The sequence below is a fragment of the Acipenser ruthenus genome, chromosome 24 (genome assembly GCF_902713425.1).
Source record: "Acipenser ruthenus chromosome 24, fAciRut3.2 maternal haplotype, whole genome shotgun sequence".
Lineage (NCBI taxonomy): Eukaryota > Metazoa > Chordata > Actinopteri > Acipenseriformes > Acipenseridae > Acipenser > Acipenser ruthenus.
This window is the reverse complement of record NC_081212.1, coordinates 4,871,664-4,883,970: the sequence shown is the minus strand read 5'-3', so window position 1 is coordinate 4,883,970 and position 12,307 is coordinate 4,871,664. Positions and strand designations below refer to the sequence as shown.

The 12,307-nt window shown below is 37.7% G+C and overlaps 1 protein-coding gene across 2 annotated transcripts in view; it reads right to left on the bottom strand.

The window, feature by feature from the left end:
• Positions 1-12,307, bottom strand: part of LOC117429255 (clathrin heavy chain 1) — a 35,549-nt gene that overhangs the window by 22,428 nt on the left and 814 nt on the right. For both annotated transcript variants that reach the window (XM_058998116.1, XM_058998117.1), the window contains exon 2: positions 3,255-3,462. In XM_058998116.1, coding sequence (XP_058854099.1) covers positions 3,255-3,462 — 208 coding nt within the window. The remainder of the gene's footprint in view (positions 1-3,254; positions 3,463-12,307) is intronic.

Below are 12,307 nucleotides of genomic sequence, written 5' to 3'. Positions count from 1 at the left end.
CTATAGTCTGGACGCCGCCAGTTCAACTCCAGGCTATTCCTTTCATAGACCGAGGACGAGAGCTCCCAGGGGGCGGCGCACAACTGGCTGAGCACCCTCCAGGTGGAGGGAGGTTTAGGTCGGCCAGGGTGTACTCGGCTCAACGCGCACCAGCGACCCCTGTGGTCTGACCAGGCCCCTGCGGGCTTGCCTGTAAGCTGCGTTGTCCTCTAACGCTGCAGCTCTGTGTAGCTGCATGGTGAGTCTGCAGTGTGTAAAAATGCGGACAGCTAACGGCACACACGTCGCAGGACAGCGGTGAGCTGAGCTAAACAAAGTAATTGGACACTACTAAATTGGGGAGAAAATAACAAAAAACTAATTGGCGACTACTAAATTAAAAAAAAAAAAAAGCATAGTCCGTCCCTCGCTAAACCAGACATGTCTGGAGGCAGATAGGTTGTCCAAAAAAATAAACCCTGTTAATTAGTATCTCTCAATTTGTTCGGTTATTCTCTCTCTCAGTCGTTTCCACTACACTTCTCATACACAATCCTCTTGACAGAAGGTACACCGATCTGCTATAATTTTCGGTTGGTATATGCTGGGGCAGAAGTGTGGAGTAGTGGTTAGGGCTCTGGGCTCTGGACCGGAGGGTTGTGGGTTCAAATCCCGGTGGGGACACTGCTGCTGTACCCTTGAGCAAGGTACTTTACCTAGATTGCTCCAGTAAAAACCCAACTGTATCAATGGGTAATTGTATGTAAAAATAATGTGATATCTTGTAACAATTGTAAGTCGCCCTGGATAAGGGCGTCAGCTAAGAAATAAATAATAATAATAATAATAATGCTACTGTAGTCCATATGCTGTGTGTGTGTGTGTGTGTGTGTATAAACCGCCAGTTCTCCTTCTGCCATTCTCTCACTGGACAACAAAAATAGGCCCATGTATGGTGAGAAGGTTCTCACGATAAATCACTGACGACATATCGCCGGTGACAAAAATAGGCCCGTGTATGGTGGCCTTAAGTCACATTGCTGCTTGGGTATTCGGGCAGACGTCTTTGTTCGTGTTTTCTCGGCAGTCAGTCACGTCTTGTTGGTGATTCTAATAAACGCATCACTATACTGTAGTCGAATTCAAGGCGCAGGCTATTTTAGACAAGCAAAAAATGGTTAAAAGAGTGTGTCTTAAATTCAAAGGAATAAGGTAAAATCAGGAATGTACATTACAATATACCGGATCAGGATTTTATCCAGTTCTTGATTTTAAAGACTTAAATACCCCTTCCCCCTCCCCCCTCCCAAGTTCTTTAAAACACAAGGTACGATTGACAGACTAGTGTCTGAATGCAGATTGAAGGCAAAAGCACAGCACGCAAACACTGTCACAGGAACGAATAAACAACACACTGGGAATGTCAAGACAAAGGGAATTTATCCAAGAATGTCTGAAGAAATAATACTAAAGTGGACAAGCTGTACTTGTTTTGATTACATTTCCCAATTTAAAAATAGTCTTCAAGTAATCAAGTTTAACAGTACATTTTGCTAATCTGATTTCTTGAGCAACTTCTCAGTCCAAAATAATTTTTGGAAATGAAATGTAATCTTTCTAACTACAAATAATGTAAGAAGGACAATCTGCTAATACGTCTTCACAATAAAAGAGTGAACCCCTTTATTGTTTCTACATTCACAGTATCAGTATTAGCATAAGTTTTTAAAGTGTGAATTCTGCGGCTAGATTCAACAAATGACTATATAATTGAAACTGTAATTGAAATTAATTGAAATGTTCAGGTAATTAACCACCTTTATACTGGGTCTTGTTTTTTAATCTGTGTTTCAGACATCTGATGTTTTAAAAAAAATCACAACAATATTTCAATTACTTTGGGGGCCTGAAACACCAACATGTGCATTTGACAAAATGTATCTTTGCCAATGAATTAAAAAGGTCTTTCATTTCACACCCCTGCTTGAAGAGCCCAAAGGGATAGATTGATGTAGACACACACAAAGGGTGGTGTAAAAATATAAATCAGACTATTTTTGAGTGAATTAAAAAAAATACATTAAAAAATATATTCATTCACAGTATTTTCATCCCACACATTTACAAAATCACTTACAACTAAATCAACTTAATGCCAACATTCAAGCTATAGAAATTGTGAAAGTTAAGTCCTGCTTATTATTAATGTACAGAGTGAAACATGCATTACGCCTCATGTCAAGTGGCTCTTTGCTGCCCATTTATAGAATAAAAACATTTAAATAACAAAAAGTGTGTTAAATTCCAGCTGCAATATCATGCACAATGCAGGTTGCTAAAGCATAGTATGCATTTTAAAAACAAATGTAAATAACTATTTCTAACATTACAGATCATATACTTTACAGGCTGGATAGGTATTGTGTTGCATACAGTGTAGGAAAAAACTAGTGTAAAATGTCAACTTTATATATTACTAGAACACTAATATATGGGTTGGTGGTGGTCAAGCGTCAGCTATGATTGTTTTGATCAAACTTGATTAGCACATCAATCATGTAAATCCGTAATGGCAAAGCACGAATAAGCTTATACCAGATCCAACCATCCACAGCAAACACCTTTTCCTACAATACGTTTGCAACTTTGCTTTTAAAAAAATAAATGGACCACTACTATTGCATATAGTCAAATGCATTTTATATTAAAATGACTTTTTCTTTTTTTTTTTAAACCAGGATTACAACTTTCACAATTCTTGTCATACATAAATGTTAACTCACCGTCTGCATACACATAAGAAAGCGGTAAAAAAAAAAACAAACAAACAAAAAAAACACAAACAGACAAAGCAATTATGACAGCGGGACAAAATTCTGAAATTCAAGCATCACAACAGACTTTTTTAACATATAGATTTACAAATGTTTGAACAGCAAGACTGGCAGCTAGTTTGCCAATTAAACATAAAATTACTTTACAAAACATAAAATATAAATTACTGCACACAAAAGAGGGATGCTGCAAACGAGCAGAGCCTACATAGTTTGTGAACAAAATAAAATAGCATACAAAGCGCTTTGCTACACTGTTGGTAATTAACTCAGCAAATAAAAGAACAGTTGGTTATCAACTAACCACCACTCCAATATTACAGTCAAACATGAAGAATTAGTAGCTGTCAGGCCTCGAGGTGCTTTCCTGAATACCCGTGCTTCTAAATATCCTAAATGCACTTGCACGGTTTGAGTCAAGAGAAAATATTCCAACCCTACCTTTCAGTGCAATGACTTTGCTGGCAGGGTTCATAATAGCGCTGTCAGCAGAGATGGGGCGGCGAATAGGAGTGTTGGGATCATTCATATCAATAATGACCACCTGGGCCTGGTCCCCAACCTTCTCTCGGATGCAGATGAACTTGTCCGACTCCATGGTTAAGGTGCTGAACCCAATGTTTGCTGGGTTGATGCCCAGGTTTTGGAGCTATGAAAGAGAATGGTAGATGGTAATATAGTCATTTTTGTTATGTTCTTATGTTGGTTGAACATAAATACTTAATTAAATACTTAAAATAAAATACCACAACATTTAAACAGCCTTCTGTACACCAGATACATTTAAAAAATAAAATCCATAATAGAGAAAGATTTTACCCAACATTTTAATTAACTAATCTGTAAGGAAGGTCAAGGTTGTTTTGTCTTCATGAAATCTACTTCTAAGGGTTTTTTTTTTTTTTGCCATACAAACACTGCAAAGCTAATCACGTGAGGGCTTCACTCAACACTGGTGTCAGTGTGCAGTCTCCATTGTTGAAACCTAAAAAGTCACATGTTATAACCTGCATATAGGAGGCTTTAACAATGTGTCAGCAGAGACTATTAAATGGGGTTTATTTTGTAAATAGCACCAAAATTCAATGTTTAATTCCGCATTAAGCAGGGTATGTTTAAGCATGTCTTTTAAAACATGTTCAAAGCATGTGACATGTCACCAACTGAACCAAAAAAAAGGGATATTAATATTTCCTTTGGATTCTTAGTATTAGTCCAATGGTAATGTGTTCAACTGTTGGGCAGAGCTGTAGCCTCCCCCTCCCTTGTTCAGACCCACAGTGTGCCAATGTGGCTGCTGGCCCATACAGATAAAAAGGGTGTGCATTATTGTGCCTTCAAAGAAGAACATGAGGAGTTAACCCCTGCAAAGATGGGCCTGCAGGACATCAGATTAGAGCTTCCATGACAGATGCTTGCGAGGCAGAACTCCACTGTAACGTCCTTCTGTGCAGCAAAGGACAACACACATTCTCAACACTATTAAAATGGAAGTAGTACTATTTAACACTTCATTGAACTGCATGCTTAATATTACTACAAGAAAAAACACAGTATCAAGAACTGTACATGTATTTTAAAAGCACTCAGCTAATTCTGTTTTTCTTCTATCCCAAGATGACAAAACGCTTTAAAACTGTGAGGTTATCAGTGCTAAGCAAAGCAACCAAGTCTGTAGAAATAGATTTTCGGGATGCAGAGACAGCTGCTACTGCATCTGTTTAGGAAGCAATTGCAGAATTCAAGTAATACAGTGCATTTCGATACAATTGCACAGGCAAATTCAAAACCACAAAGTTATACCATGCTTTTTTGTCATAGGAATGTGTGGCTTTAAACAATCAAAATGCGTCAATCACCACACCCTTGCCCAACCCAAATTCTTTCTGGTACTGTTAGCATAGCAGATAAAAAAAATACAACACAATGTACCACATTATGGCCTATTTCTAAAATGGAGAAGAGTCAATATATGTCAATTACAACACTAAGAGAACTCACTAAGAAAATCTACTTCCTGGGGACAGAGGAAAATGTGTACTTGTAACAGGGACACAAATCAATTTAAATTATAAAATGTTACATTGTTTAACAATTACCATATAAGCAACAGGAACATGTATTTAAAGTACATATACATCTGTAAAACAACAAATACATTTGGTGACAAACATAACTCAGACCCCATGTTTGTGTCAGCTCTTGCATTCATACATTCTCAAAACTTATATAATATTTTACAGCGTTATACATTCAGTTAAATACATTTTCAAAAAGTGGCTGGTATATTTTGTCACCAAAAGAGGGTGTTAAATGTAACTCGGACACCAAGTCAGCCTAAAGTCTTACTACCAGCATATTTGATCCCTGGCATTCGCTATCTCCCTAGTGTCCCTAACAATAAAATAAACATCTCTGCTGTGCTCTGTTGTTATAATACACATTGAAGAATTGCTGAAGTAACAGATTTTATTTCTACAGCCTTACACTTACCTCGATTGTAACAAGGTGATAATCGGAACGATCTCGGACACCATTGTGTGCTTGTTGTTATGAGCTTTCCACGATTCTTTAGAAGTTGCTGCCGGTTTCTAAAGCTATACTCTAAACTAGTGAAGATGCAGGTTTGCTACCACTAGATATGCTGCACTTCCTTTTTTGTTCATAGCAGATTTGCAGGCTTTTCTGAAAAGGTCCAAAGCAAAACTGCATAGTGCCACCTTTAAACTATTCCGATTTTTTCATCACTACAAACAATCTTAAAATTAGGAAGATATTGCAACTATTTCCTATTGGCTAGTATCAAAACATAATCAAAAAATAGATAGCTCAGATTCTCAAAAAATGCGGGCTGCACGCAATTAACTAATAGCAGATGTAAGCACACACAGCCATCTTACAGCAGCACCGCTAGATTACACTCAGCAGTATCTAAGCAACACTAGCCTTCAGATTTACCATACACAATCCCTGCCATTCCTAGCAAAGAACACCATCTGCCAAAGGTACTGATGACATCAGATATGACATCACTGTCTATGCAGTCCTTCCGATTGGCTGCAGGGAATCCTTATTTCCGATAGCATTTACTTGAGGCACTCCAGTTACATGCACAAGTAATATCTTCCGATTGAGCACAAACAATATTACTACAATGCATTTGCTGTGAGCCAGAAATGATTCATTGTATATTCTGCTAATTTTAGAACTCTGAACTGCACGCTTCAATGAACTAAAACCCTGTAACTACAAAGGAATCTTTCCATTTTGTCTAAAGAAAATGAAATGTTATTACAAAAATTGTACCTACTACATTACAAAACAATATGAATACAGCTATAAGGCTGCATTCATAGCATCCAAGACAGAGATTACAACCACATTTCAGATTACTTTTAAAAGACAATTTAGGCCTACTTCTATTTAAAATGCTGTCAACATGCAAATATTGGCATTGCAAAATCTTTGAAATATATAAACTGAAATATATATTAAGACCTACAGCAGAGCCTCAGAGATACGAACACCAATCCTACGAACTGACCGGTCTACCAAACACCCCACTTTTAGCAAGAAGTATGCAATCGCTCAAACATGTGGGCAATGCAACCACATAGGCACTCCAATAAGCGGTGTGCTGGTCATGGAGAAGTCAAATTACTGCACCAACAAATGTATCCATACAGAGGTGAGGTAAGATTTCAAAGCAAGTACTGGCAAATAAATAAATAAATAAATAAATAAAAGCTCTACGTTAATGCATGTTTTCATGGACATTTAAATCTGTGCTTTTTTTTCTACAATGGTAAGCTAAATTTCCATTTATAGTACCGATTTAAAGTTTTAGAACCATAACAATATGAGTATTGCATTACTGTGCTGTATCCTTGTATTCGCCAGATTGCGGTGTTCACATTAATTATCTATCAAACTGATGTTCGGAGTTACGGACATTTCAGACTTACGAGCAGCCTCCCTCCCCAAGGGGTTCGTAATCGAGGATCTACTGTATTTTGCTTAGCAGTGTTATTAGTATGGTATATATGTATGGTTCATAATTGCTAGCAGCAGGGCAATGTCCAGCACATCAGGGTAAACTTGAAATACTGCTTCAGTGCTACAGCAATTGTATACAGTATGTAAATAACAGGCCAGGGGTTGCATTTTTTACTATAATGTTCAGTGACAAGTGGCAGGAGGACAAATATGAATCTCTGGGGACATGATACAGGGGACCCAATATATATGCTTGTGATCTAATTCTGTAATTCTCTCTGGTATGCCTCTGGTACTTGATTTTACTATTGGAAACATATTTCAGACTAACCTTTCAGAGTCCAGTGACCAGTCAAAACTAGAAACAAGTTTTTGTTAACAGAAGCCATGCATCCTGAGGGCAAGAGAATATCAAATGCACGTAAAGATCATAAAGATCTTAATTGAATGTGGCAGTTAAGTGGTTAAAAATGACTGGACCGCAACTGTGTGGTGTGTATCACTATTATGGACAAAACACCACAATGTGTCAATGAATGCCACAGGAACTATATTTATAATTGCGAGGCAAAAAAATGGTAGAGACCTCTGCAGCGTATGTGCATTGTAACAGAAGAGTTCCGTTCACATAATTTATTTATCACAGCACTGACTTTTATTAGCCGTTCTGACATTTAGCGTTGTTCTGAAATGCTAGCACTAGGAATGCACAGCACTGAAGATAAAGCATGACTCACCTTTTCATGTCACTGTCTTTGCTGCAATTTGAGAAAGCGTTGGGTGACCATCGAGGTCGAATTTACATTTCTAGACCTGCCCTTAAACCACTGGTACAAACCAATTGCTTTTAAATAAATACATTTACTGTACATATTTAATTTTCCAGACCATACTACCAAGCAGTGCAATCCCAGAACACTTGCTACGAAATTAGATTTTTGGCCTAAAACAATATACATCTTTTTTAGGAAAAATCAAAGTGCTATTTAACACTACAAATTTATTTTTATTTCAATCCAGCTCACCGATGCTATCCCTGCACTGACTCGGGAGAGACAGACGGACACACGCCTCCTCCGAAACGTGTGCCGTCAGCCGTCCGCTTCTTTTTCACTCTGCAGGGCTGCCATTCAGCCACCTCAAACCTACAGTGTCGGAGGACCACGCAGCTCTGGGCAACTTACAGCTAGGCCCGCAGGCGCCCGGCCAGTCTACAGGGGTCCCTGGTTAGCGGTGAGCCGAGGACACCCTGGCCGACCTAGCCCTCCCCCACCCGGGCGGCATTCGGCCATTCCAAACTCAGAAACACTGCTTATTACAGCCCATTAACTGGAGCACTAGCACAAATTAAACCATAGAATGTCACTATATTCTACTTTTAGAAGTAAAACTGCATCGCAAACATGGGTCACCAATCCCAGTTTTCCATTCCTGAGGAAGTCATTTACGTCAGCAGAAATACATACATTCCTCAAGTGGTAAAGCTCAATCTACAAGGAAGGATGTTTAAATGCTGAGCCTGCAGCTCTCCTCAGCAGCAAGAGAACAACAGGAAGCCAGACATTGTTCCTCTGGTTAAAACAACAGGTTTACGCCTGCTCCACTTAATCATGTAAGTAGAAACAAAAAAGAAGTTTTCAGCTAAAATGAACTTTCGAAAGATTTAAAAGAAAAAAAAAAAGGGATTTTAAGTGAATATAGAATAGCGTCTTATTTTATAATATCAGACAAATAAATCATTATAAATTCTACAGTACTACAAGTACAAGGTCTACATCAACTACCTGCATTTGTGTTTATGATGCTCAAAGAAAACTCTTGCACAAATTCTCCTTTCTCTCGTCAATCTTGTGACAATCTCTGGAATGTGTGGCAATAACATATGACCGAAAGGTCATAGGTGAACGTACAAAGTTCCAACAATTTCATACCCCCTCAGGTAATATTTTAACAAGAAATTATAGTGTTTCCTTAATGAGTTATCTTTATTGAAGTCTTGAAACTGTACTGGTTCATAAAGGGCAAGCAACAAAAAATACCAGGTAACCAGTAACTGTCTGTAAGCCTAGGAAACAGTGAAACACAAAATATGACACCTTGTGACCTTCAGAATTACACATTACATACAAACTAACATTATTAATTAGCCATTAATTAGACTACAGGGTTCTCCCCAGGCCTTTTTCCCCCTGAATAAAACCCGATCTGGCCGTCTTGCAGATGCTACTGTGCCTTTAACAATAAGGATTGATTGCGCTTCTAGCAGACTAGATCACTTGCACGTGCATATTAGGGGTATAGAGGCTGTGCTGTACGCCTTTAAGAAGAAAGGCGTGATGGGATATCAGCTGAATACTTGTCAGCCGAAATACAAATGCTTAAGTGCAGAGGTGCTGGGTTATTACACTCCAGTTTCATGCAACAGTTATGATGATGACCAAACGTGTGCGAGTACTGTTGTGTAAGAAAAATGGATAAAATGAACAGTTGCATTCAATAGGACCTCGATTTTACATCTCATCCAAAGGATGTTGTGACATAATACAACATAAATCATCCTTTAATTGTCAAAAAAAATGTCTACAGCAAGAAAATCAATTTAGCTTCATAGGCCTTTTCTATCTCTGTTGCATCCCATCCAGTTGGCTACAGCCATCTGCCAACCAGTAAGTAGCACTCATGAACAGCAGCTACATGCTGTTGGCAATAGCATGAAGCCAACCACTCGCTTGATTACCAAGCCCTTGCCATGTGCAATCAAGACCAGAAACTCAAGATACAAACACCAGCAAGACCAGCAGCAGACACATGAAATTACTAGCAAGATGCTGCTAAAGACTAAAACACGAATCTGTATCACAATCCACTCTATACTATATTCAATGTACATAAGAAATAATTTGCACTAATATTACTTCAATGTTTAATATAGTTTTAACCCAGTCCCTTAACTCTATGATGTAGCAATCACTTTCTTTTTAAAATTTGAGGCAGAATATACCACCAGTTTACACAAACAAAATTACACTTGTATAGCAGTGCATGTTTGTAAGCAAATGTGTCTTTTGTAGTATGCTTTATTGAGGTCAGAAATGTGTCACCTAGTGGCATGAACACCAGAAATTAATTGCAAAGTGATATCTTGACTGTTTTCCTCTTTGGAGTAAATCCAGCAAAATGACCTTGACACCACAAGGACACAACCACAATCCCAGATGAAAAAAATCAGTCTATACATTCCTTTTTTAATGCAAGCAATGAGTGTATTGAGCGTATTCTGAACTGTACCAGTATAAAAATGATAAGTTCTTAGGCAATCATTTTTATTTATTTAAAATATGCAGTTTATACTTCTGCCCCTTAATGTACTACTAAGCTGGCAAACTATCAATAACATGAGTGAAAAGGTTTCTTGAACTGTATACAACTAATCTAGTCTTTGCCATGGACAAAAGATGTATTATGTTAGCACATTACCATTACTCCTACACTAGTACCAATATACAAATTACGAAGCCAAATTCAAATCAAGTACTGCATTTCAGTTTATTTCTAAAACTTTGTTAGATAATAGCAAGAATGACAGCTTAAGCAGCAATACAGTCTAGAGTGTAAATAAACAGCCTTGTAGGATTGTAACAAATACTGCTTCTAGTTACAGAACCCGCCCCCTTTAGTTTACAAATATCCCATAATCTATGTCAAAGTGGGTGTGTTGGTCTTAATGTAAAGTGCAGCATCAGAACTGCCATGTAGACTGTTTTCATCATAGATAGCATTTTGTGAAAATGTAGAAAGAGATTAATCTGCATAACTGAGAAATCTGTCAATGCTGCAATTATTCTGAGAATGCCTACGCCCACCCCCCCACCCCCAATCCAAAGATTAGCCAGGTTGCCAATATCTGCATTTACTATCCTAGTAGTATTTTGCAAATCACAAACATGCAAACATAAAACCTGAGTTCAACTAAAATACCTTTTTGAAAGTGTATTTTCAATGTTTCAATAAAGGGTCAACAGCCACTGTTGTAAACTAGAATTGTGTATAGTTTTACTTTTTCAAGGACCACAACCTAATGTCAAATGAGTTCTGATTGTACCACCATATCACGAGATTTTTAAAATACACCAAAATTAAAAAAGGATTGGCAGTGTAGGTGTACCGAAACCATGACCACACAAACCCACAGAAGTGTAGTTGGTGAAATGCGGTTATGAGTTCCTGTCACCTTAAAGGCAAACCAAAATATGTAAATAGACCCTGAACATAACAGTACTCTTTGTACTCTGAACATGTATCGCAGACCACCAAGTCAATAAGGCTTTTATAAGGTAAAGCATTGTATTTATACATCATCTGTTTGAAAGTATTAAATATATACCATGAGAATCCTTTGTTTCCACTTCCTGAAAAGGTATCAGTTTCATTCAGATACTGCAGGTGCAGCAGTTCAAAGTTTAACACAGAACAAGAAAGTGTCCATTAACTACTTTATAGTCACCTATTTACATAATTACCTTTTCAACACCATGGTAAGTTTTTAATTGGGCTACATGAATGAGAAAGCCAATCCTCCCATCTACCCTATGAGGCAAATAGGGATACCAATGTTATGTGCACTTGTGTGAGGGGCTCTGGAGGCCTGTGCATAGTACACACTACTAAATGTTTTACATTTTAACTCTAATGCTTTTAATTTATCTTCTAACTGCAACATGTCCATTCAAATGACTAATACCAGAGCTTAATGTTTTTATAACAAGGCACATTCAATTCCTCACCCACCCACCAACGTAAGCTGAAAAAGCATTTCATCTCTACGAAATATTTTCACGTATCAGTTCAACAGGAAAAAGAGGTTTCTAGCCAACAGTGCAACAAAATTATTACACATCAGAAATACTAAACTAATGGCGTTTTAATCAAAACACAAAACTAATGTGTTTTTTTTTTTAGTCTGATAAATTGCAAAGTCCGTCGAGGTCCATTATGATGAACACCAGTCAAATAAGAAAGGCAATGCTTAAAAGGGCTGGAAATGCAAGCCTAATTTATCCCTGACAAATTATACAGTAGCCATACATTATTTGTTTTTAGGTCGAACCCAAAACAGCACAATAAATAACAATTACAGCACAACCTTGTCATTAAACAATGTTGTTATTTTTCTGAAGACTTAAGAACTGCACATACGATGGGTAAACCTAGTTAAGCTTTATGGGCATTTTGGCAATTAATGACAGTAGTGATTTCACAGCATTACTGCCTCGATTTGTTTAAGAGAGGTCTCGTAATGTGCAATGTCAAAGGTATTCTCTTCCCCACACCTGCAATTGGCAAATACCTGGTAATTCATTTTGGTGGGACGGTAGCGGTAGGTATGTACACCCAGCATACTGTGTGTGGTACTTCCCTATTTGAAATAAACCTTCCATTCTGTTTTGGTTGAGTAGTAGTCGTAGTAGTAATAATAATAATGATAATAATAATAATAA